Raw genomic sequence first — 27,123 nt, 5'->3', positions numbered from 1 at the left:
CGTTGTGATTTATCTCATTTTCTAGATCATATACTGTGATATGTGATTGGATTACAGCTGAAGAAAATTGGCTTTCTGGTTTAAGAGAATGTATACGTTTGGAACAGCATGAGGACACTTATTCCAGTGGATTTTCAGCATCATATGTAGGGGTAGTAAAGGTTTTTTATCAAAGTAATGCAAATGAATATGGGAATAATTCAGTTTTCATGAGATGTTTTTATTTTCTTGGGGGTGGGCAAGTGTAAGAGCAAGGGAGAAGCAGTCAGTTTTTGGTGCTCTCTTAAATCACTAAGAAAGCATAGTGGGAGAAAAAATTAGGAAGCATTTGAACAATTTTTTAACCTAAATTCTAGAAGAATTGAGAGACCTATAGAGTTTTTCTGGAAAAGTGAGACCTTCAGGAATAAAGGGAACTTTAGAAGCACAAGGAGTGAGAGGAATAAAAGTAGAATATAGAAATAAGAAATAAATTTCTCATGTTTCTATAGTCTGGTTTTCAAACTTCTAGTATATTCTCAAAAAATATTTGTGTTCATGTCTGGTATTCCTATGGCACCACTTCAGGAAAGGTGTGACTTCCAGAAGTGTGAGAAGCAGAAAAAGAAACCATCTGTTACATAGGAGATGAGTTGCCCAACAGAACTGGAGGAAGTGTCTGGAATGAGTCACTAGCTTGTTGTTTTCTGTGGGTGAAATACCAAGCCCTCTATCTCATGTTATAAACAGCACCTTTTCTTCTCTCATTCTTTGCCTTTCGTGTGCTTTTTGCTCCAACTTTAATTAATTTTAAAATGTTTACGTGTGTGTTTTGCCTTGGAGAACTGGGCTTTTCCCTCTGAACAGAAGATGACTCTGGCAGCTCTGAGAAGTCAAAGCCTATCCAGGTGTTCATTCTGGTCAGGGATAAGGCACTCCCAGTTGGACAAATTCCCTGACAAATCTGCAGTGTGGCCTGTGATTTCTGCTCTGGAAACCAAATATCTCTTTCACGTGGCATCAGATTACAGGAGAGCTGAGCATATTGGAGACAGGTGTTGTGCAGTCATTTTAGTATAAATTATTTAATAACAGCTTTAAGTCCCACTTATAGTAACTGATGACTTGCAGAGACAACTGCCTTGGAAACAAAAGCACAGGTTTTGGAGACTGAATTAAATAGACACAAAAAAGCCAAGGTAAAGGTAAGTTTGCTTTTCGGCCTGGTAAAATGATGAATGTGCTTGTGCTGTGCCCATAAATGGGGCCTGGAATACCCAAAACAGGGCGTATTTATAATTGTTCTCTCTTTGACATTCAGTTTTGAATCTCCTAGGAAAATACAGATTTCATATTTTCAATCATTATGTATTAAAATGTGTTTATCCTAGTGGTTTAAGGGTAATAAATTATGGCATGCTCAGCAGGCTGGTGGTTCTTTCTGCCTGAGTTCATCATAAATACAGCATGAGAGATGCATTTGTTAATAATCTTGAAACAAATGAAATATCTGTCTCTATTTCGTCTTTGAGCTGAGCTGTAAACTTGGAGAGATTACTCTCTAAATGCAGCTTCTTATACATTCTTTTATGACGTAAATAATGGACAATGCATACAGTCCTATGTTTCTTCAGTATTTAGTGGTGCCTTTGCTCCTGGGGCACTTTTATTCTAGTTCTAAAATTGACTGATAATACCACTTAGAACCTAGAGTGGTATTTATCCTCTGAGTACAGAAGTCCACTGCGGTAGCTACTGACATGGAAATCATTTCTTTTTTGAAGTTTCAGCTATTTTCATGCAGCATGATTGGAAAATGAATTGTGCTATAGCTACAAAGAGGAATAAAACAGTAAACCAGTCAGGCAGTTGCTTTGTGTGCAGTAGAAAATCACGAGAAGAGAACAGGATGAATCAATAGGCATCAGCTGAGTTACAGAAGATATAAATCAAGATTTAGATGCAGTGGAAAGCAGAAATTTTTTTTCATAACTTAAATACTAAAGTCTGCTGCTGAAATGTTCTCCAAGTGGAATTTAGATCATGCAGAAAAAAAAAAAAAAAGCAAAAGTCCCTGTTTATGATAGGTCCTTAATGGGAGAGAAGTGATCCTATAAGCTTTCATTATTTTCTTGATGGGAGCTTCTTTCACCTCAAGTGAACTACAAACGCACAATTAGCTAGGAATGGGTGAATATCATGACAACAAAGCCCAGTACTACAAATCTGACAATTAAGAAAAATGTTTCCATTGAAGGCTATAAGTATTTAACCATGGAGGAGAAGATTTTCAATTTGTCTTCCACTTAGTTTAAGACTAAGCTAAGTGCCTCTAAGGAGAGAAGGATTGTGGCTACAGTGGCAAGTTATGGACCCATGGGAACATAGAAATGTGTCTGTACAGAGGAGCATTTGATGCCCAGCTAATCTGTTTTATGGCTGTTATTTTCATTGCCTGATTCCCTGTCTACCTTTATAAGTAATGGCATTTATTTTCTCTGCACTATGTTATACAGGTACAGCAAAAAAGCAATTACTAAAATTGGGAAAGGATATGAATTTTCCAGAGTATGATTTATCTACTGATCTGCTTCATGCCCTCCTTGTCATTACTGGCAAAGTATCTTTGCAGTTCTTTGCAGTTCTTAAGTGAACTGCATTCCTTTTCTGCATTAATTGGTGTCTTGCAGCTACGAAAAACAGAACGTTTAAAATTTTGTCTGGAAACTTTTAATCAATATTTATTACCTAAAAATATAGGAAATGGTGCAATATTTAAAAGATGTATTTGGGTTTAGGGATCAGAAATAATTCAGCCTCCAATGCATTCATTTGGAATGATTTTGTAAGTCTATTTTGAGACAAAAAAAAACACTGTGAAATGTTTTGAGACCATTTCATCTGGAGCTCGACTAAGAGCAGTGACATGTTTTACCTCACTGCATTAGCCTGTAGGGTGCAATGACTAAACTACTGACTTAAGAAAAAATACCTGGAGTTTTGAAGATATGAATGGTTGTTTTTTTTAATAGTTTTTTTTTTCCTTAGAAATACTATTCCTGATGCCATATCAACCACTTTCTCAAGAGTTCAGCTTTGAAGCATGATCTAGACTAATTTTTACATTATTTTTCCCAGCATATCTTCAATAGAGTTGAGAAATTTATGAAGCTTCTTGTAACCTTAAGTTAATGTTTATTTTCAGAGATCACTGTGCTTCATTCAAATGGGATCTATGCAAACCACAAACTGGTTTCCAGGTAAGTGCAAAAGTACTTTTGTGCTAAACACATTGGAAATTTGCTAAAGCAGAATGGGAAAATATTCCTATTCCATGCTTAGTTTCCTATGGCCCAAAGTTATCAGATAATTAACTTTTAAACCAGGCTGTGTACAGGAAAGGCATATTTGGCTTCAGCAAGGATTGGGTCTATAGAAAATCTGAGCTGCACTTTTGGACTAAACTCCCAGTCCTTAAGCTTTCAGGTTCCTTCTGGTGTCACTTCTCATTTCCAGCATTTCCTGTTCTGTAGGCTTACCCTGGTGTGAACCATCTCATGGGAAATGCTCCCCCAGCTCTAACACCTCCTGTGCAGAAGGGAAGCTGCCAGCTCCCCTTTCTTTTGAGAAAACCAAACTGCTCATTATAACTGGTGAAAATCCCTCTCTGCTGGAGCTGCCCTGGAAAAGCAGCTGGGCAAGTGTAGCTCTGTGAGTCTGGGAACTCTCCTGTCCTGAAGCAGTGCTCAGAGCAGCAGAGCAGTGATGCTGGAATCTGACAGCCTGTCATTATGTAGGAGCAGGCTGATCTCAGGCTGGACAAAAGTCCCAGGGCAGGAATCACACCTAGAGATTGAAAATGAGCTCTTACTAAGTCATATAACTTGAAACTTTAAAATTCAGCAAGGTGTTATCAGATGTGCCCTAAGTTCTGACCTTTTTCATCATTTATGTTAGGGACACCTTTTCTTCCTTGAGGAACACCTTTCTTCAGTAGATGCTAAAAGAGAAGAGTTTGAAATTGTGGTCTATTGTCTTACAGGAGGCTTAAAGCAGCATTGCTAATGACCACTTAATTTTGCATTAATTATAAACTAATCTCTATTTGCTGTTATATCCTTGATTAGAACCAGCTCATATGGTGCTAATATGACCTCCACAGAGCTTATAAGTAATTGAGGATGAAAGTAGCATTTGTTAATCAGCTGCTGGGTTTATCTTTCTAAAACACAATTTCAGGTTAAGTACATGCTCAGGAGGAGCTTTCCTGTCACATGTGAAAAAACACAATCATTGAAAAAGGCTCTTTTCATTCTCTTTAGTTTTCAAGTGGCAATTTTTAGTGGAAAGTACAAGGTGTGAACAGGAAACCATTCAGTCAGTAGCAACTCATACATACTGGTTTGTTTTTTACTTATAACACATAAATATGGGGGAGCAGGGGGTTAATGGACTATTAGAGCAGAGAAGTGTGTTCTTTGCTGTGGCCCATTTCCTGTTGCGAAGGAAACTCTTCAGTTTAAACATGCAGAGGAGAAGTTTTATTCAGGCTCTGTGACATTACCACTACCAAATGCTCTGCTCTGTTGCTTGACAGCAGGAGACCTAAGAAGTGAAAAATGATTCCTGGGTTGCAGTTTGGCCAAAAATGCTCAGGGGAATAAATAATGCAAGATTGCCTGGGAACCTAGGCACAGTCTTGTGTCTCTTTTAAGCTCTGTTAAACCCCTCAACACTAGCAGCATGACTGGATGCTCTGTGCTTTCTCTAGCACAAATGACTTTTTCCAGAGGCACATGCAGTTAAAATCTCTTTTTATGGCCTGTGACCCCAGTGAAGATTCAGACATCAGTAGCTTGAGCTGTTTAGATCAGTGCTTCAGGGTAGACAGTGGTAAGAGCTCTTTCCTGGCTTTCTGTGAGCTCTGGTTTGTTTATGACTTCAGCTGGTGGCACAGTTTGTCCCTCAGAGCTGAGCCTGCGTGTGCATCCTGCAAGGAACTTCTGGCACATTTGCAGTGGGAGGAAGACTCTGTACAACTGGTTGGTATCCTCTTCCAGGGTGTTTAAATTCAGCTAAAATTTCAAGCAGCTGGACTAAATACACAGAATGTGAAAGCAGCAGTCAACCCAGGTTTAGGTGTCTGATTTCAGTCTGAGATTGCTGTGTTGGGCTTCATGCAAACAGACCTGCACCTGCTCAGCAGTGCAGCAGCCAGAATTGCAGGGTGTCATTGTACCTCTCCTCATCTTTCTGGCCTTACTTGGGAGGATCCTTAACAGAATCTTTTCCCTTTCTTCCCACCTGCATGGTTGTGCTACAACACTTGGCCACCTTTGCCTGGTGCTTCAGCTATGTAGAAAAAAAGGTTTTATGCAAATTTCCACCCTGCCCCAAGAATTATACCCAAGCACATTTATAATGCAAAGTTTTCTTTTGATGTAAGAGAAGCTAAACCATGCAAGATTCTTTAGCGGAGATGGACACAACGTTTCACCACATTTAGTTGGAAATCCTGAAACCTCTTCAGCAAAATCATCTTGTCTACATTAGTTACTCTCTTGATTATCTCCTGTCTTGCACTTTATGTGTCCAGTGACACCTGTCCCATTCAGAAGTGGTTTGACCAGCACTACATTGCCTACAGATCACAAGCTATTAACTTCTCCAGCCCCTTACACCCTCCCCACCCTGCCTAAGCAACCATACATATTCACAGAAAGTAAAGACAGGAGGAAATTATGTACTTTTAAAATCCTTTTACTTCTTTACCTTTTTATTCTAGAGCTGCAGCTAAAATGGAAAAAGGGGAGTATTTCTGTACTTCCTAAGCCTGTTAAGAGGAGCTTTTATTTATGCATCAAAAACTAGTGGGGCAAATATTATCTTGCAGCCTCTGATTGTCCTCTACGGGCTGTTATTTTCTACTACATGGTATTTAGCTTCAAGCTGCAATCACCACTCTCTGGGGAATCTCATCTGTCATTTTTATGAGTGAAGTGCATTTCCAGCTTTCATGACTAATGGTGAAAAAAAGTTAAAAGCCTTTCAATGGAAAAGTTCTACCAACAAAGTGAAAATATTAATTTCTTTATAACATCATGTTCTAAATTCTATCATAAAGTAAAACCTGTATTTTTAATAAGTGGGCATTAAGTGTTGGTGGCAATATGGCGGGACTGGATGGCAAGAAAAGTTTTCAGCTCCTCACACAATAGCAGTTATAAAAGCTATTCAAGACATATTTCAAATGTATCTGCAGTGCTGAAATGTATTATGTATTTGACTTCACTGAAAATTGTGTATTACTCTTTGTCTCAAGTTACTGGAAGCTCTCCAGTGGTTTTGAATGCTGCAGTCCTAAGGTTTATTTTTGAAAAATACTCCCAAAATAGTTCTGAATTTGGTGTTTATTCTGGCAAACTGTGTGAGTTGTTCAAAATATAATAGTTTACATCTTTTACCTCTGTAACAGTCACAAAGTATGTTCCTCAGGAAAGGTAAAAAAACAAAAGATGTCAGTGATTAAACAGTTGGGACCCATTTGTGTGGGAAGATAGATGCTAGAGAAATGCAATGTACTACTGGCATGGTGATACAGGTACCAAAACAGGAGCACAGCTGTTCTCCAGGTTTTGAAAACTAAATTTTATGAGCTAATACTTAAAATCACTTCAGCTTTAGTAGATTGTAATGGGAACAATGCAATGGCCTGACCCTGTGAAAGAGGCACTCCATTGTACCCAGCAACCTGGGCTGTGCACAGGGCTGAGCACAGGCACAGCTGGGGAAAACCTGTTTTCTAGCTTGGGCTAGAAATGTTCTGAGATGTTCTGGTAAGGCAGACAAATAATGAGGCTACTTAAAAAAAATAAGCATGTTTGAAGAGTTCTTGTGTAGATTCCCACTCCTGGGAAACAAGTGTGTCTGCCCAGAATGAGTCCTCAAATCCAAGTAAGAGTGCCAAAAGTAATTCATAAATAAATATAATTCTTTCATATACTATAAAAGGTATATTTTGTACTAGAATAGGTAGCTAAAATTATTAATAATAATTGTGTGGAGTTTCTTGTATCTTACTATCAAAAATAGTGCTTAATTTTTAAAACTATATATAAAGCTACTAATAAAGGCTGTAAAGGGTGACCCCCATGGAATAACAAAATGATATTTTATTAGTTAAGTAGTTGAAATTCATGGTTATTACATTTTTCAGAGTTATTAAATATTCTCTTTGATTTGTCATTCAAGTTAAGTCTGCTGTGTTTTAATAACCTACTAAACTATTTCAGTTTGAATCATTTTGGCCTCAAGCAACATTCAACATCTTCCCATCTCTTGAGAGAGATTCTGAGGATGTAGAACTCTGTTCATTCCTGTTTGTTTTATTTCTATTTCTTTGAGTCTTCATCTGTTCCTTGTTTTTATCTACTAGCTGAACTTCAAGGGGCTTTAAATAGAGCTTTTCTTGTTTACTCTTGCAGGAACCTTCCAAGAATATTTCTGCACTGAAGCCTTTGCAATATCTGCACCTTACGTAGTTTCAAGTCAGCTGAGATGTATCAATCAAAGGTGAGGAGATTAATCTGCTTTCTTGGGCACTTAGAGCCTCTCCTTTGCCTGTCAGCACTGCAGCTCAGAGCAGCACCCCTGGCTGCTGCAGCCTGAGCCCCAGCACTGAGAGCTTCACCTGGGGCTGAAGCACAGAACCAGCACGTGTGATTGCAGGAGCTGGGTGGATGCAGGGCTGGACCTCACCAACCCATCAGGTGCTCAGGATATCAGCTTTCAGGGGACCTGCAATGATGAAATACTTTACTAGCTGTCTGCTAGAAAATGCTTCTCTGCTTTTGCACAAATTAGAATCTAAACATGTGGAAAAGAAGCAGATTTAGTATTTTGAGATCTATGTGCTTCCAACAACATGATCAGCTAAAACAGAGAGAATTTTCTGTTCACTCTCCTGAAAAAAGTCTATGGAAGATGGAATTCTGTAATACCTTTTATCTTAATTTTCAGCTCATAACAGCAATAATAGCCACAATAAGTGGTTTGCTGAGAATTCATTATTGGTTGTGTCCCTTCAGTAAAATACAAAGCAGCTTCATTTCACTGTGATCATCAGATCTTAACAGTAGCTTGGTAAGTTCATTATTTTCCTTTGCTACTCTATTTTCTGCCATGTGTTTTCAACAACAAGTTTCTCCCAAGAGCTTTGAATTTCAATTGCAGATAAAACATTGACAATACACATGTTCTAACACTTGTCAGAGAGACATTACACAGCCATTTCCCAGCAATAACAACATAATAAGAGCTTGGCAGATTTTTTTTTTTTTTTCTATCAGCAGGCTAGATTATTTTAAATTGACAACAAGGGCCAGGTAGCTATTCATAAGGGCAATATATGAATTACAAGCATATGCTTTCAAGGCAATGTTGGCCAGTGGCTGTTCAAGCATAAATTGCTTCTTATTACCACTTTTGGTGGGAGGTAAATGGTCCAGTTCATCTCTGTGGGAGCAGAAAGCAGCAGGACACCTCCAGCATTACTCTTTGCACTGTTCCCAGTGGAAGAAGGCAATGTTTACTCCACTGTGACACACCTAACTGACATTGCTGTGAGTCATTTCCTTGTGCTGTTGAACAAAGATTAGGAATCCTGCCCCATACTGTTATGTAGCATTCCTATAAGAGGGCTGCTTGGTGCAGAAGGTGAAATGAGGAATTCGAGCTGGTAATGTGTCCTACAGGATAAAAAAGGTGAAATGATGATCTGAGGGAAAAAAACAGGATTCCTCAGTGATCCTAGGAATAAAATCACTAAACTTTAGTAACTCTAGCTCTGAAACAGGTAAGAAACAGACTTGAAAACATTACTAGGTTGTGAATTTAGAGTGAAGTATTTCTGGTTTCTGTTTGTTTATGAAAGGACAAGACAGAAGCTGATTATAGTATGGTCCAAATTTTTACTAAACCTGGATAAAAAATACAGGAAGGGAGAAGAGAAGACCACTTGTCCCGCTCAAAGGAAGGAATAAGGCTATGTCTAAAAATATTGTCAAAACAAGAGCTGCTTGATGCATTTGTTTTAATGTGCTCTATTTGATTTTCTCCTTTTTTAATTGAAGGCATAGAAACAATAGTTCAGTCAAAATGACTTGACTCTAGCAACTTGCCTATAATTTTCATAAAACCCAAGAGACCACTTTGATATCTGTAGTTTAAATAATTATTTCAAGTATATGAGAGAGAAGGAATCTAATATAATCTGAAAGCAAAGGCCAAGTAGCTCTGTTAATATAGGCTTAAGTTGCAGATTCTTGGGCAGGAGAGAGCCATGACTATATATAAAAAAAAAAAAAAAAAAAGAAGGAAATCTGGTCACCTCTTTTCTTGATAGCAAAGTTTGAATTGTTTTTCCTAGAATAGAAAATTGATAGATTAAAAGGGATTTGGGTTTGGGTTAAGTTTCAGTTCAGTCTGGTGAAGCCAGTTCTTTAAAATCCAATGCTCCAAGCTCTGTTCCTCATCTCTGCTTGGAAAGTCATAATCTATATTCAGTATTCCTCCTTTTTCTCCATCCACCTGTGTACACTTAGATATAAAAATCTCCCTGGGATCCACTCCCCAAAATAACTGTATTATTGAGCTGGCAGCATTTCTCTGATGCCATGTTTTTTCATAAATATTAACAGGTCTCATATTCTTCCTCTAAGATGTTTATCCTCAAGTTAAGGTGCAGGGCACACAGAGCAGAATTTTCTTTCAGTATTAGCAGTGTGGGTAAGTGCCACACTGTCTACATTTTTTCCTCCAATTCCTTCCTCACTGCTCTGTAAATTAGCATATAAAGTATTTTATCAGTGTTTCTTATGGGGGACTGTTGATCTTCCCATATTTTTTTTGGTTTTATGTCAATAAAATTGAATTGTAGGAGAGGGGGAGGTAACACTTCACCTACTGGATTGTTTCATGACATAAGAGGTGACATATGCTTAGTGCCCTGTATTTCTGATAAAGTCTTAAGCTGATGCCAATAAGCCCTCTTAAAACTAACTAGAAACACTTAACTCCGTATGATTTAAAGCTCAGCAAATAACTTAGAGTGGAAATACTAGAATACAAATATTAAAGATGGCTATTGTTTTGAAAGAGGTAAACATGGAGAATTGACCACACCTGCTTACCACACAGATGCTGTACCAAGGACTCGCTCAGAATCGATACCAGGAACTTGCAGCACAGTGACACACTTGAAATTATTGTCTCACAAATTGCTAATATAAACTAGCATGGCTGTATATCACTATTTTATGTGGAAGAGCATGGCATAGCTTTACATAGATCAGGATATGCTAAGTTACCATAATCAGCTCACTTCAAAACAGCAAAATGAGGAGTTTACCTTGTGTTCTGAAAATGAGAGGCTTGAAAGCTGTATAAAATTCATTCTGGTTCTGAAACCCCCTTGGGAGTTAGTTTTTTGAGGGTAGCATGCAGAGCTGTTACAGAAAGAAGCAGTCCTTTTGGCTGCATCTTAAAAATCAGATTCCATTTTCTCCCCAAGTTCTCATTTGCTGAGAGTTGAGCAGGGTTTGGGTTTAATCCACTCAGCACATAATTTTTAACATTTTTATGGTTCTTCCTAATGATAGAAAGAGGCATGCAGTATCTGGGGTCCACTGAAACCATTAAAGTTCCCTGGCTGAGTTTTGTGGATGTTTCTCAGCTAGAGGCCTTCAGCCATTACCACACACGTTTACGTGCAAATTTCAGAATTCTCATCCCAGCTATTCTACAGGGATGCTAGGTTGCAGAAAAAAAATTTTCTTTCTTCCTTGTTTGAGTTTGTTTTCCCTCATTCTCTGCTGCATAACTAAGGGAAGTAAATCTAATGACTAAGTAATCTCTCACATTGGATTAAGTTTTAGATTTCTTATCAGTTTCCATTGTGCTCGTATGATCTGACTCATGGGAGAACAACTGTTATCAAATGTATCTTTCTTCAAAAGTTTTACCAAAATACAAGAATTGATAAGGTTTTCCTAGATCATAAGCCATGCCACACTTTCATGAATGGATAGAGATAAGCTAATGGAGCTTTACTGATCTCCCTGTTTAATGTTTTCAATTCTTTAATTTTCTTATAATATAAACTGTGTTAGGTGGAAGAAAGAGTACAAATCTCCAGAGACTTACCATGTTCATGTATTAGAGCTGCATGTATTTGCAATGATGCAGCAGAAAAACTAGCCCTTACAGGTGTTGCAGAGTTGCCTAGAAATGAGATCTATTGAGATTTGTTCTGGTAACATTCCCAAGAACTTGGACACCTGGTAATTTAAAATTTTGTTTCTCAATATCTGGATACATTAAAGTTCCATCTTATTCTGAATTGAAGAAATTTCCTATGTACCCCAGAGGTCTGCTGCTGTCCAGATACAGAATTACACGTATCTTTGACTATGCTCAAGTGTCTGGTATCTGTGCTATTTCCAAACTGCATCAGGAATTGGAAAAAATATTTTATCTGTTGGGTATTGTCTAATCCACATTTTATGCACTCAACACTAGTTTTTTACATCTACCTCATCTACAGAGAGAAATAGCTTCTATTGGTGGTGTAAAAGGACTAATCTGCATTCAGAGCTCTGCTGCTCATCTGGTAGATGAAGGACTTGGAAGATAGATTGTCCAGACCATATATTTGTGAGTGTTAACTGATCATTTGCTAAGAAGGAAACCTGCCACATCCTCAGTTTGCTATTTGTGGGGGTTTTTGAGATGGAACAGACCATGCTGGGCACTTTTAACTGGAGGACAAGACTCACAGCTGTGAATGGAAATGGATTTAAGTGCCTGCACTGTGTCAAGGGAAATCCTAAATGTATCTTCTGCTTTGGTATTTTATCTTGGCTAGGTCAGCCAGTTGATATTAAACATCTCTAATTGCTGAGCAGGGAGGCTAAAGATGTTAGCTTGCAGCTGTGAATCCTGCTGGAATTATTCAGAGAGAATAACACTATAACACTATTATTAGGGATGATGACAAATACTTTATGTAAAATGCAAATGAAAAATAGAAAACATCCTATCTTTAAGAGACCACAGTATAAACTGACAAAACACAGAAAATCTGTGAAGCTGAGGTATTTCTATCTCTCAGGTGAGGCACTGGTGTTGGCTTGCTAAGGTTTATGAAACAAACTCCATCTGGGATCAAACATTCTATAGTAGAGTGCATCAGAACTAGAAGGGAGTTACAAAATCCCAATATTTCTTTCTGGGAAGCAAGAGGAGCAAAACCTCTGTTTTTTTCTTTTTTTCCTTTTTTTTTTTTTTTTTTTTCCTTGAAAATTATGTCCATTTGAGAATTTTGTGCATATATACAGATTTTTTTCCAATATCCATGTCTGACCAAGAGAGGATCAGCTGTCTTGTGCAAGAGAGACCAGAATGAGCATTCTAGCACAAAGCTAGAAAATTGTATTAAGGTAAGATGAGTACATCAGATACAGAGAGGGGATGAATGTTTAGGTCATACTATCTGGAATGTACCAGGCTTCCCTAAGATGAATCACAAGAGTATCTTTCCTTTTATGAGAGCCACTGGTGGTCATCTGCCATTTTTTGCTTTTATAAAACAGCAAACAACTTTAAAATATGACCTAGAATTGCTGAAAGTTACTTTACGTTTTTATATCTTTTGTGTCTAACAATCTGGGGTTATCTGTTGGTTCTGGATTGTATTTTCCACACCTTTGACTTTATTTTGTTAAAAAACCCCAAATTTCTCAACCCTTAAAACTGACCTCAGTGTTTGCATAGCAAATATATGAGCAAAACTGAAAAAGCTCACTCATGGCCTCAGTATCCAGTCTCCACTTCAGCCGTATTATTTAGCAAACACCACACTATATAAAGGGGATTTGTGTGAACTGCTTTTTCATTTCATTTTGAAGCAGAAGGGTAAGTTGAATTTCCTTTTAATAAATCACAAAGAATTTCATCTAGAAGGCAAACCTGTTCCTTTTGATTTCTGTGGTCATATTTACGTTCTGAAATTAAATTTCCCTTTATTAGTAATTTTTTTACTTTGCTTATAGTAGCAATTTTAGTAGATAAGGAGATGCCTGAAGGACACTAGATAGTAATGACTGATGAAGGTCATTAAAACTGGATTAAAACTGAAGGGCTGTGTTTTTTCAGTTTTGCTATATAACTGATCAGGAGTCTGACTCTGCATCATAATGATCCAATTATGAACTGGATGCAGTAGTCCATTCAAATGTAATTCCCTGAATGATCATCACCAGGCAAAGGGTACATGTTGTAATTGCATTTCCTTATCTCAAGGATGTAAGTATTGCTAGCCACCTAAGGTAGGTTTCTCTTAGGGTCTTGAATAATCTTCTCTCTCTGAGTCACTGGCCAGTGTTTCCAGAGGTGTCTCCTGGCCTTCAGTAAAGGGTAAACAACTGAGATGCTTCAAATTCAATAAACCAAACTCAACAGCACTTTTAATACTGCACATGTGTTCTCAGGTGGATTTGATTTTGCATTCTTTAAAGTGCAAATTCTTGACCATAATGCTATTAGTTAAACTGGTCCTATTTGCTGCAAATTTATCACATAATTGAATATTTGTATATTCAAGGGCATGTTGCATCAGATTCAGGCTGATGAGACATTCCCCTAGAAAAACAAGTTGCTGTTGATACAGATTAAAAATAATCTCAAAAGTCTTCTATAACAATGAAAAAAGCAATTGTTTGCCCTTTACTGAAGGCCAGGAGACACCTCTGGAAACACTGGCCAGTGACTCAGAGAGAGAAGATTATTCAAGACCCTAAGAGAAACCTGCCTTAGGTGGCTAGCAATACTTACATCCTTGAGATAAGGAAATGCAATTACAACATGTACCCTTTGCCTGGTGATGATCATATAGAAGATATAAACAATGCTTTTTCTTTTAAAAGCTCACCTCACTTAGTAAATGACACTAGACTGATATTTTTATTCTGCTTGGCATATATACTTTGAAATGTAATAGCAAGTACGTTGTTATAGCTTGATGAACCTAGGTGTTAATAATCTTACAGCATTCAAGCCAACCAAGTTTTTATTTTAAATTTTAAGTGGAGCTAGATTTAGATGTGTAAATGCTGATTTTAAAAAAAAATATGGAAGCTTTTAAGAGAGAGCAGGTACAGGGTCCTCTTTGGTTTGTGCCAATAAAAAAATTAAGTAATGGATATTAATTGTGTAAGTCAATCCATGAGCATCACCCCAATGCAACTAAATACCTATTCTGGCATCTTGAACCTTTCTTTATGTCTCCTGTTAGTTTAACTGAATTGTGTCAATAACTGGATATTTCTATGCCATAGTATCTTACAGTCCTTCAGGTTTCACAGCTGCACAGCACATCCACTCACTCTGCTGTAAACCCACAATGTACGGTTTTAAAATGCTTTTTAGTCACAATAGCTCAGCACTAAGATTATAACCCTAGTTATTGTTTTATCTGTGGGGATAAAATAAGATGAATAAGCCCGTTGCCAACCAGCAAAAATGCATTTTTCTACAAGATTAACTGACATTTTCAAGCTTGTGGAATTTTGTTCAAAACAGGATAGGAATGTCAATTGAGCTATAAAGTTTTGCACACGTGTAAAACAGTATCAGTTTATGCCAAATAAATGTGCTTAGATAGTGTTGTGCTTTAACAAGCTCCCTGACATTACCAGAAGCACTGTAAGAGATTTGCCTTTCAGGTTCATATCCTATGCATCATTGAGTGATTACAGTCCTTGCAGACAGCTAATGCCTTAAGAGTGATCAATTACCTCTGAGCCTATCATTTCTCAAGGATTAATCCAACAAATAGTCAGTGACAGTGAAAGGGATAATTTATCTTCACTACTCCAAGTTAATCAGTCTAGAAAGAGTTTTGTGCATAAACTACACCATGGTTGCAAAATAAATCTGGGAAATCTCTTACACCTGAGACATAAACTTCATTTAAACAAGGAAATACTGTACATTTCAAGAAGGGATGATGGGGGAGAGCATGCAGCTGTGTGAACAAATGTCTGCAGTTTCTTACAGAATCATTGCCTGACAAATGTGTGTTTTGTTTTTTTTTTTTACAGCGGGCCTGAGAAATCATGTTGTCATACTCATCCTACATCCTCATAGCACTGGCTTCTTCGTTAGTGACTTGCCATGCATTGAGCAAATGTCAAGAAATTTCTGGGCTACCTGGTGTCCCTGGAAGGGATGGTATGAAAGGTAAGCAAACTTCCCTCTTTTGCAAGAGAGCCACATCACAAAGGCTTCATGACTAGAACAGGTAAGGCAGAAGGACACGTGCTCTCAAGGAAGCAGGTGTGTTAAGCACAGGAAGGAAAAGAGAATGCAGGAAAAGGGCAGTTTAATTTTTTTTCTAAAAACAGGTCTCCTCTTTCTTCTGAGGGAAGAAACACTAACATATAAATATTTTATATATATGTAGAAATGCTTTCTCCAGGTCTGCTGGCAAGGCTAAAGCACAATCAGAATTATTGCCAGACTCCCTGTATTAGGTCAAATATGGGGTTTCTGTAATGGATTGTGAAGTGCAGTAAGAGCTGCAATGTTACAGCTCAGGGATGCAGCAACCTTTTGTGCTTCTACATTGCTCTTAGTTTCAGCTGTGAATTGTGGATTGTGATCGTGGGAGTACATCAGTGACTTTATTCTACGTGTAGGACCTCTGTTACCTGTGGAAAGTGGAATGAAAAATAGAGAATAGAATCTCCCTTTACAGTGGGTTCCCATCTTTAGCAAACAGTGCTGGTTGTATTTCACACTATCCAGAAACCTTCCACTGCCACTGTTTATGGCTCCCATTAAAGCAAGACCAACACAGAGCATACACCCAGCACTTTAAAAAGAAAACCACACGGTGCCATAGAAACTGTTTCTTCCTCAAAGGATCCCTTGTGCCTGTTCACTACCAATTAATAGAATGAAACCTCTCTTTGGCAAAGCCAGTTTCACAACTAGCAAAAGGCTTCAACCTGTAAAGCTTCTTTTTTCAACCTTTCAGTTTCTTTTCTAAAGAGGGCAATTATCAGCATTTCAGAGGATTAGATGTTTTTGTTAGTTTCCTTTAATCTAAATTAACAACAATGTGAAGAAATACTGGGAAAATATTTATTTTACACTTGTTAATGTTAAAAATACTTTTGCAAGTTACTTCTGGAAAGTAATTGATTTTATCCAGGGGATTGTTCCTAGCAGCACAGCCTAGTATAACTGTATAACTTTTTTTTTATCTGTATAGGTCTGCCTGATTCTCTGGCCATCAACCACAGTGCTTTAGCAAGTTTGAAACACCGACTTTTCCAACTTGAGGCTGGTAATTCTTCCCCTGGTTTCTTTTTCAGCTCACAATCAATTTTAAGTGCAATAGGCAAGTTAGTTACAGAATCACGACTTGCAGGAAAGAAACTGCATTTGGAATGGGTACTACACTCCAAAACTCCACTTTCTCACTCAAAGCAGGGGAAGCCAGGATTCTGGTTTCCCTGGAGAGAAGCAGATTCCTCTTGGCAATCACCATGCACGTTTATTCAAATTGGGTTTATTTTTAAAAATATTCCAACTACTTGATGTTGCACGCTCCACATGATTCATGGAAACTCAGTCTTGTACCACTTTTATCTATCAGCAGCCAGATTGTTAAAGGTGGTAAGTTGTTTTGTAATGAGAAGGGATTCACAAAAACAATTATCATTTTTCTGTTTCCCTTGCTCAAATCTGTAGCACACTGATCTTTAGAAAGTACACAAAATATAACAGGGCTGATATTTAGCAGATATTGGTGGGACATTCTTGTCTTGAAGACAAGGACAGGTGGTCACAAGCAGCAAAATATATTTAGTGAACAGTTAGTAAATGGATAAAATTAAAGATCGTTATTTCTCTTCATCTTTAGCTCAATTTTTCCCTCTGTTCCTCTTAGCGCTTTTAGTTTTAATCTCTTGATTTTGTTTTCTTTGCTTTTACATCACTATGCCATAGAAAACATACAAAGCTAACGCTTTTCATGTTTCAGTGCTTGCTTTGAATGGGAAAATAAGAAAAGTAGGAGAGAAAATACTTGCTAGCAACGGGAAGAAAGCTGACTTTGCATCTGCACTACAATCCTGTGAAGAGGCTGGAGGAACTCTTGCAGCTCCCAGGAATGAGGAGGAGAATAAAGCTATTATGGACATTGTGAAACAGTATAACCAATATGCTTATTTGGGCATTAGAAAGGAGGAGACTTCAGGTCAGGTTAGGTCTGTAAATGGCCTGCCTTTGAGTTATAGCAACTGGCACCAGCACGAGCCTAATGGCAAAGGGGATGAGAAATGTGTGGAGATGTACACTGATGGCACCTGGAATGACAAAAAATGCAATATGTACCGTCTCACAATCTGTGAATTCTAAAGAATGGCCTTTCAGCCACCTCAGAGCATGGAGATAATGAAGTATCTGTCTTTCGGGTTGATTAAATTTCTGTAATTTCGCTGTATCCTAAAATATAATATGAATCATATTGTGATATTTTTTAGCCTTATGAAAATGCCAAATGTACTAGGTGATTAACATGATTAAAATGTGCCTGAACTGATGTGCCTGATGTGTTTCTCCCTTTTGGAGGGTTGGGAATACCTCAGAATTTATTTCTCGTGGCAGATTGTCTCCATACCTTTGTGAAGATTAGAGGAAAATTCCAAGGTTTGACTTGGGATATTGGAAATGCTGAAGTTAAAATTGCCTGTGGCATCATATTTGGAAGCATTTTGAAGTACTTAATGGTTTCTGCCTCAAAAGAGATGCACAGAGGTTGACTTCACTGCAGCAATTATAGTTTCAGGTTTTGGACATCACTTTCAATCACAGAGCCTGTGTCACATTGAACCACTCACTGATTCATTGGCATCCACCTTTTTTTTTAATAAAAATATCAATAATACTAGTTACAATTAATTTTTCTAGTTACAGAGGCCACTCTCTATAAAACACAAAGATAAATATTGCACTCAATTCAAGTAGATAAAGTGTATAAAATGATAAAAATTGCATTTTGTTGCTAAAACAGCACATTCAGACAACTAAGAGATTGCAGTGTTAGAAGACCACCTGTTTTTTTCCAAAACATTGAGTAAAGCAGATAATATTTTGGGAAGGCAACTAAGAGTGGAAGTTCAATCAGTTCAAACACTGAACATATATATAACATCATCTCTGCTGCAAACAACAGCACGGACAGACTTCAATTCAAATCTGTTAGCACCAAGAAGCAAGTTTTCACAAAATATTTTCACTGCTACTCCATCTGGGCAGCTGGTGAGCAGGGGCAGCTGAGCAGAGTACCATGAGCAGCAAATTCTCACATTCTTACCTTACAGTGAGCAAGTCCTGGGCTCATCCATCCTCATTGATACACTACCTGAGGGGGGGAAAAAAAAAAAGCACTTTTAAGCTTTAAAATTCATGCAATAAACACAATCTCCTCCCCCACATTTGGCTCTGTGCAGGAAGCCCCTGGGAAGCTGGACTTGACTCTGGGCAGTCCCAGATGTTCCCAAGCCTCCCACAAGGAAGAGAGGTAGGGTCTATTCCCAGTCATTGCAAATTCCCATCCCTGTCAAATTTTTGGCAAAGGGACAATTTATCTCCAGGTTGCATGCAGCACTCCAAGTGCTAAGGGAGCAGAGCAGGATTCTGAAATGGAAAAGGTACACCCAGGACCCTGCTGGATAGATTTCAAAGTGTGAAACCTGCTTTCAAACCTTTCCAAAGCAACTTGTTTTGAGACCAAAGACCATGATACCATTTTAGCCAAAAGTTTCAAATGGGAAGGGAATAGAGCCACGACAACAACTCTTAACTCTATGGTTACATTGAGAAAAAAGCAAGGATAAATTTATACCTTTTCATTTTCCTGGGTTTAGATCTGACCAGCTACACTAAATCTACTAGAAAGGGTTGAAGGTTTACTTTAAACTACCTGTTAAATATTAGTATTTTAATATGCAAACCTCATTAGCAATTTTTGAGGCTAACTGTGCAGTTTCTTTGTTAAAGCAAAGTGTTTACCCGTCACAAAAAGTCACCAAAGCCTTCCCCCAAAAAATCCCTAATAACATCTTTCATTCTGTGAACAGAAAAAGTATATTTGTTTACATATATCTCCAAATAGTTTTGGGATATCCTATTCCTTTAGTTAATGAAAAATTTATTTCTGCCACATTGGGGTTTGCAAAATCACTTAACAAGCAATCTCTTATTAAGACTCTTAATGAGTAAAAATATTTTATAAATGTTTAGACACAGTATGACATCTCTATCGAAACAGATTTAGACTTCAAGACAACAGGGTGTTTGTCACCCAGTTAAGAAAAATAAGACTTTTATTTTCCAGTCACAAGCTAGTATTTATCACATTACTAAGCAAACTATCTAAGCTAGGTCTAAAAACACCATTTCTTCTGCTTTAGCCATTATTATTGAAAAAAAGGAGAAAAAAAATCAAATCAAACCCATAATGCTGCTGAAAAATAAAAGCTCCTCATCTTCAGCCAGAAACTGCTAGGCAGTATTTTCCTCTTTATAGTTCACACTTGATCTGTAATGTTTCTTGATTATTCTTTGCAGCTCCACAGAGAAAAAGTATCTATAAATTGTTGGGTTTTTTTAATTTTGATATGGCTTTTTTTGTGTGTGTTGGTGTATAAAACCTATCAATTGATACCCTCTAATGCTGTTTAGAACACCAGCATTTCTGTCTATTTTTTTGTGAAAGACCTGAATTCTTCATTTATGTATTAACTTTTTTTTAATGGACATGGTTGGGTACATGAAGAAATAAAATACATTGTTTCTGTGGTATTACTATGATAATATAAATATTTTTGATAAAATCTTTCCTTAAAAGTGCAATGAGCAACAATTCCTTATGTATAATGACCAGACCAGGAAAAATCTAAGTTAATCTTTTTTTTCTTCATTTATAATAATTTGCTACAGAAGTACAACATAAATTTAAGACCACTAAATCAGAAAATCAGTTATTCTCCAAATGAAGCTGGTTTTAAGAATTAAGATCCTAGTACAAGTAAAAAGATGCCAAACATTCCAACCCTCTTGAGGCAAGTGGATCCTGTCTCACATAACAGAAATTGAATACAGTTAATATGGTATGATTAACAATAAGACTTAGGCCAAAAAACTATGGATATTTAGTTCAGAAAGAATTGTCTCTAGTCTAGAGTGATATCCTCTTTTATAATGGTGTAATGTATTTAGTTATTTCAGCTTAGAAGTGCTATTATGAATTTTAAGCAAAACCTACCACCAGCCCCCATCAATCCCTACCACATGTGAATAAGTTGATCATTGATTCTAGCAAAAACAAATTTTTCTGATTTTTGTAGAAACTTGATTAAAAAACCCCCATGGTTCTTGAGAAAACTGAGTTCAAATTCAACCTTTTGTGAACCTAACTGGGAGGATGTGACACAGGCTGCCAGGGCTCCCTTATCTTGTATAAATTGTGAGCTGTACCTCAGAGTATCAGGTTGCAAGTGATCTTTCATTATCGGAAGTTGAAGCATATTTTTATAAAATCCTATTAGCCAACAGCTACACAAACACAGCTGATTCCAAAACACAATAGATACAAGATTCTTGAAAATTAGAGTAGCACCTTAAAAAAATGATAAGAGGACTGGGATGTTTTTTTGAAGTCCCTGTTAGGAAACCAGGGCTTGGCAGAATTTCCCTCAAGGGTTGTAGCCACGTGTGATGCCAAGTGAAACCTGGACTGAAGCTTTCACCCTTTTCTGCCCTTGTGACTCAGGAGCTGAACAACACTGCAGAGCAAAGGTGCCTTAACCCTTGAGGAGGCTGTGGCAATGGAACTATTCAACTATTAAAGAAATGAGATCTTTTCTTGCTTTCTCTTGGCTGTACAGATTCTGTATTTTTTCTCAGCTGAGCTGCACCAAGTAACATACCAGAGACATCTGGATCCTGCAGTAAAGTCCATGGGCCATGATGACAGTAGCATTCATGTGCACTGATCGCAGGTGAAATTAAGACTTTCTGCTCTAAAATGCTGCTCATAATTAAATTTTTAAAAATGCCTGTTGAAGTCTGCTGTCCCAAGTGTCTACATCTTGCTGAATTGCTTTCAGTGCTCAGAAAAAATAGCCTTAGCCCGCCTCTGAGAAATGGGACCTCGTGTCTCCCCGTGCTCTGTGCTCTTCCTGCTATTCCCAGGCATAAGAGAGTTGAGAGTTGCTGGGGACAGTCTGACAATTATTTGGAAGAGAAAAAGATGCAGAAAACACAGAACAAGATGGAAACAAGGTAGGGTGGAAACAACAGCAGAACAGAACAAAATCAACTTAAACAGAAAATATTGCTGAGGTTGGGGGCATTTAAATACAGAAATAATAATTAAAGAATAAGAAAATAATTTTTAAGTTTACCTGTGAATAACACTATGAAAGACAAAACCCAACTTTCAGGAGACTAAGTATACCAAGGAAAGGCCAACAAACAGGCTTATGGAAGGAGCACACAGCCATTCAACTATTCAGCTCTGTCTACATTTCTCAGAGCACCTAAGAAAGCAGCACAGACCAACCTTTGTCCTTAGCAGGTTTTGCTTTTGCCTACCTACACTGCACAACACAACCTACTCAGAATAACCATCATTTGCTTCACTGCCACTGAAAGTATTAAACCTCTTACTGATTGATGTGGAAACTGAAGAAAAGTTACCTTGGTACTCAAAAATAGTTTGTTCTTTATCAGATCTGTGTCCTTGAATCTTGCTACACCTCTGTGATATGTGCTTCAAGGAAAGATCAAAAAAATCTATGGTAGTTATATAAAATATTCTATTAGGCAATCAGAAACAAGCATATTAGAAATTAAGGTGGATTTAAATATTTATTTAACTTGCACTGTCTTATTAATATGCTGATGAAAATCAAGACAAGAAAGGTTTATAGTTTATCAAATCTACATCAGTTTTTCCTCAGGAGTCTATCACAAGAAACATTTTGTCCCCCTCCTGGCTTCCCAGGCCCTGAGTCAGCATGTGAAACTCACAACCACAGGCCAAACCTCCTCCCTTTCTCATACTTTCCTAAATTGTGGTTTCTTCCAGGTGCACTTAAATGTTCAAGTTGTTGTCACCATGGATGCAAAGGGCCAGGGTCTGCCAGTGACCTTTCCCAGGGCTCATCTAGAACCCACGTACTGGCTCGTCTCATGTTCTCTGTTTGATTTTGGTGGGGCTTTTTCCCCAAAAAATATCAATTAAAAAACCTCTGCCAGAAGAATGTTGAAAGCATTACATCAAGTACTCAAAAGCTAAGAAACTTGAAATTTGACAAGAAACTTGAAACAAAGGTAACTTGTGCAAATTTAAAACAGCCCTCTTCTGTCAATGTGCATAAAACTGGGCACTGCCTATTTGTTTTTCACAGGAATGGTGCACTCAAGGGTGCTCAATAAACAATGCAGCAGGATTAATCCAGCATCTGTGGGCACTCCACCAAGGACAAAGGTGTTGAGGCACACATCAGAGCTTGAGGGGAGTGTGGAAGAGCAGGGCATGGGTGCACAGTGCCTGTGGAGGTGATCTAGCCTTGCTTACCCCCAGTAGCACCTTAGACTAATACAGCAGTAGCTGTATTGGCTGTTGGCCTTGCTGCAACATCAGGATGCTGGCCTGACACCACAAGTATGGTGTGGCCACATCTGACTTGGTTGAACTGAACACAGACTCAAACACCTTTCCTCAAAGTCTTCCCTGCACACTGTTCTGCTGAGAACAGCTGTAAAATACTTGGCAAGGCCATCTCCATTTCAGTGATGCTCCTCATCCTGGGCTTCCGTACTTACAGGACAGGCATAAAGCAGCCTCTCCTTCACTGAGAGCTCCTTGCTCCACTGGAGAAAACTGCTCTTTTTGACGCATAAATTTCCCCTGGAGTGTTCCATATTTCAGCATGTGTCTCTCTAGCTGTCTCCTCTACATGTGCTGCAGATGCACCACTGTCATTTGCCTTTGTTGCTACAGTTGTGAGATTCTGTTTAGTTATGAGACTTTGGTCATTACCACATGTAAGTCCTCAGTCTGTAACAAAAATTATGGTGGTGTTGCTGGTGAATATTATATTTCAGGTGAACTTGTTATGGCTTGTTATGCCACTCATTCTGTGGCATTTGCACAGCCACTCTGTGGCAACATTAGGTATTTCAAATATGAATTGAGAAATTTGTTCTCTTCCTGGGTTGGTGTTTTAAAACCTGTGAAAGTGTTTCTACAAGTTACAAAAGTACCTTCTAATACTTTCCTCATGTTTTAAGTATGTTTACCTCTTGAAAAAAAACTTCCCCCTATCATTTAAGTTAAAGCTCATTAGTTTTCCATTTATATGCCAATTCATATCATATGATATATTATTTGTGCTCTCTGTAGATAAGAAGACAAATCTCAAGTTACATGCCCTATAAATTGGACCATTTAATGACTCTTTCTTAGTTCACACTGGAGCTGCAAGGTAAGTTGAACATCTTTAGATAGGTTGCTGCTTCAACCTATCATAAAACTTTCTACTTTTGATCTGTGTATCAACATTTTTATTAATAATTTCACCTCTTTTTATAGACCATGTCACCTGAGGTGACAAGATGTTAAAAAATAGATGCTGCAGTAAAAGAATAAGTATTGGCAGTTGTTTTGATCTTAAACCAATTGAAAAAGATGGCATGTTCTATTTTGTCTTAAACATTCTCTTGCTAAAGCAGCATGTGTCTAATGGTCTCCTGTAAAATGAAACTATAAGTTTTTGCATGGGGGAAAAATGGCATATAATGGTATCTGATGTACAGAAAAGACCTTTGAAGGGATGTTTTGGGTTTTTGCTCTGTAGACTTTCGTAGTCTTAGCAGACTGTCTTTTGGGAAAATATCTTGTCTGAAATAACTTTGCAACTACATGAATGGCATTAATGTCACTGCAGGCAAAGCATAATAAATGTAAGATTTCACACCCAGAAAAATTCTAAAACATTCTCTTTTTTTAAAATGCAGGACTCTACACTGGAGACTAAATCAGTCTGGTTTACCTTTAGCTTTAAATGATGCTGTCTCCACAGCTGCACAAAATCTTAGCAGTAGCTATTTTCCTGCTCCCATTCTGTGCTCAAGGTAAACCTGCAGGATTTCTTCCAAAGTTCTCTTTCAAGCCTTTTTATGGATATAGGAGCAACAATGAACAACAAATACCAGGTACATGAAGTTATCTCCATTTTTATCTGGTGTGTTCTATTTTTATGCTCTGAAAACTCAGTGCTATCGACCATAATCTGATATGTGATCTACTTGAAGTAAAATAATCAGGACTTAATATGAATTTCCTTATATGAAGTAAGATGATTAAATATCTATTTAATGATGCAGTAGTTCAACTCACAGAGAAAAGTTTAGAATTTTCCATAGCACAAGAAACTTGTTGTTGAATCCTAGGTTGTAGCTGTAAGCAAGTGCTTGAAGAGCCTGAAGGATTCTGTCAAGGATTCAGTCCCTAGACACAGTTAAAAAACAGCTAAATCTACTGCACAAATGCCAGAGTTTTGTCTGGACTGTCCCAATCACTTAGCGAGAAAACTAACTCCATTTTCCAGTTCCAGTTTTCCATAAACCTCCTGCTCTGCAGGTGACTTCCAGGAACTGATCCCTCTCCTTACAAAGATTAATGTGTGAAGATATCACCTGCTTAAAACACAGAAGTAAAAACTAAAACTTGTCAAAAAAACATTTCAAAAGTTCGCATTAATTTCATATGATGAGCTCTGCATTATTTGAAAGCCAAGGCTGGCATTGCAAAGCAAAGTGGTTAAGAGCTGGTTTTGTTCACAGATTTCACACAACTGGCTGGTAATGAACATGGGGATGCTATCCATCAATTAGAACATCGGATTTCCAGACTGGAAGGAGGTATTTTACCTGCCTTTATTTTCTGCTGCTACTGGGTTAGTGGGAATAGATCAGGTGGGCAAAAATTGCTTCTTAGGAAAAAGGCAGAATTTTCTGCAGTTTTATTGCATTCCTTTTATATCTTCTTTATTTGTATATCAATGAGTGAAAACTTTCAAATGGGGGTGGGGGAGTGGGAATTAGATTTTCATAACTAGTGGAAGGCACCTGAGTTACAGCTCTGAATTATGAATGCAAGCAAGGCAGGAATGTGCCAGATTAAAATCCCTGCCTATGCAGAGCTGCTCCATGTACACCTCGTGCCCCCAGTAGACAAACAGAACATTAAAAACATACTAAGACAATCATGATCAGATCAAATCTAAGATCCCATTCACTCAAGAACATTGGTATACTGCAAATCACCTCAGAGCCTTATAGAGAGTCTCAAAGAAAATCATATGCTTTTTTTAAAAAAAATTCCTTATTTCCTTTCCTCCTCCAAATTCTTATGTGATTCTCCTGTTTCATCATCTGTGTGTTTCTTCCTATTCATCCCCTCCTCATTTTCATGATTTCAGGTTCTCCTTTCCTGTATCTTTTCCTGGCCTAATCTATAGTTATGGAGCAAAATAGCAAGAGTTAACATTGACAGCAAAATAAGCACAAAACAATGGACAAATGTTTAACAGCTTTTAACAGCTTTTCCCTCCTCCTGCAGTCCTTCGTTTGAACAAGATGATAACAAAGTCTGGAGGAAAAATCTTCGCTACCAATGGAAAAACAGCCAATTTTGATGCTACAGTGGAAAAATGTAAAGAGGCTGGAGGCTCTATTGCTGCTCCAAAGAGCCCTGGCGAGAATGATGCCATTCTGTACTTTGTGAAATATTTTAACACCTATGCCTACCTGGGGATAAAACAATCCCTTGTTCCAGGAAGATTCCAGCTCCTGAATGGTGCTCAGCTGAGCTATACTAACTGGTATCCAAATGAACCTTCTGGCAAAGGGGAGGAAGAATGTGTGGAGATGTACACTGATGGCACTTGGAATGACAAAAAGTGCAGCAAGAATCTCCTTATTGTCTGCCAGTTTTAGTGCTTCCCTTGCTGCTCTCTGGAATATGCTTCCCTATCACTTCTGTCTTCCTTTGTAGCTAGTAAGCTTAGATAATGCAGGATGAAAAAATAAAATACTCTCTTTCCCAGTCTGATTTGTCTTTTAAAAAAATGCCAGCCATGAAGAGGAAACTGTATAATAAAAGCAGAGGCTATTTTTATCTGTTTGTTAATCATTGCCCACTTAGTGTTTTAATACTTCGTCTATGAGCTCCTGCTGATTTATTACAAGACCAAAAATTAGAGTTCTTGGCCACATATCTAAGGTGACTTGCAGCCACAAAATCTTCCAGTATTCCTTTACCCATGAAGCTCTGCTTTGTGAGTATTTTGATCCCTTTCTGTAAGTTTCCCTCACCAAAACTCCCCATACAGTCTCCCTGCTGTTGCTCAGCCCATGTTGCTTTGGCCACTCTCACCCCCAACAATGCCCTGAAAGAAGACACGAGCAGTGCTGCTGGGGTGGCACAGAGCCCCCCTTCTTACATACCCCACTGGAAAACTTCAGTCAGCAGGTCTCTATCCTTCATGCACCTCAAAAGTGGTGACCAGAAGCCACCTGTTCAGCAATTCCTAATCCCTTTCCTGACTCAAGGAGCACAAGAACATCAAGATCCCCTGTCACATGGGATATGTGTGGACTAAAACACACAGGAGACAACAGGAAAATTACTAGGTCTATGTGATTTAGGGAAAATCGTCAGAGCCATGACATGGCCAACTTTTTAAGGCTATATTGTGATGAGATTTGGATACAACTAATTTTGGGCACCACAGAGGTGCTTGTCAGACCCTCATTGGGATTCCCACAGGGCCAAGGCTGGTGGATGCCCAGTGACTTGGCACTCACTGCAGAAGCTGCTCAGTCTCCACCATCCAGCTTAAGCCAAAGGTTTAAGAGAAATATTTCTCAGCTTTCTTACTTGAGTCTGTTCACCTACTGAAGGTGAGGATTCCCCAGGTTTAGATTCACAGTTGTGCAGTA

The 27,123-nt window shown here is 38.1% G+C and overlaps 2 protein-coding genes across 9 annotated transcripts in view; both read left to right on the top strand.

Annotated features, from left to right (window-relative positions):
• The window catches only part of LOC100227997 (pulmonary surfactant-associated protein A), a 34,731-nt gene extending 17,084 nt beyond the window's left edge, over positions 1-17,647 (top strand). For 2 of the 8 annotated variants that reach the window (XM_072930986.1, XM_072930988.1), the window contains 5 exons: positions 3,185-3,239; positions 7,464-7,551; positions 15,138-15,276; positions 16,313-16,387; positions 17,087-17,647. In XM_072930986.1, coding sequence (XP_072787087.1) covers positions 15,153-15,276; positions 16,313-16,387; positions 17,087-17,463 — 576 coding nt within the window. In that variant the 5' untranslated portion in view covers positions 3,185-3,239; positions 7,464-7,551; positions 15,138-15,152 and the 3' untranslated portion in view covers positions 17,464-17,647. Of the gene's footprint in view, positions 1-267; positions 1,185-3,184; positions 3,240-4,924; positions 5,022-7,463; positions 7,552-7,998; positions 8,122-11,581; positions 11,686-15,137; positions 15,277-16,312; positions 16,388-17,086 lie in introns of those variants that run through there. The other 6 variants (XM_072930991.1, XM_072930990.1, XM_072930987.1 and 3 more) reach the window with 5 other exon arrangements.
• Positions 17,648-23,523: 5,876 nt separating this feature from the next.
• On the top strand, positions 23,524-26,311 carry LOC100229447 (pulmonary surfactant-associated protein A). Its single transcript, XM_030275876.4, has 4 exons — positions 23,524-23,603; positions 24,136-24,333; positions 24,964-25,041; positions 25,742-26,311. The coding sequence occupies exons 2-4, from the start codon at positions 24,183-24,185 to the stop codon at positions 26,116-26,118; spliced, it is 606 nt and encodes a 201-aa protein (XP_030131736.4). The 5' UTR covers positions 23,524-23,603; positions 24,136-24,182; the 3' UTR covers positions 26,119-26,311.
• Positions 26,312-27,123: the final 812 nt, after the last annotated feature.

Source organism: Taeniopygia guttata, chromosome 6 (genome assembly GCF_048771995.1).
Source record: "Taeniopygia guttata chromosome 6, bTaeGut7.mat, whole genome shotgun sequence".
Taxonomy (NCBI): Eukaryota; Metazoa; Chordata; class Aves; order Passeriformes; family Estrildidae; genus Taeniopygia; species Taeniopygia guttata.
This window is presented reverse-complemented; position numbering and strand designations above follow the sequence as displayed.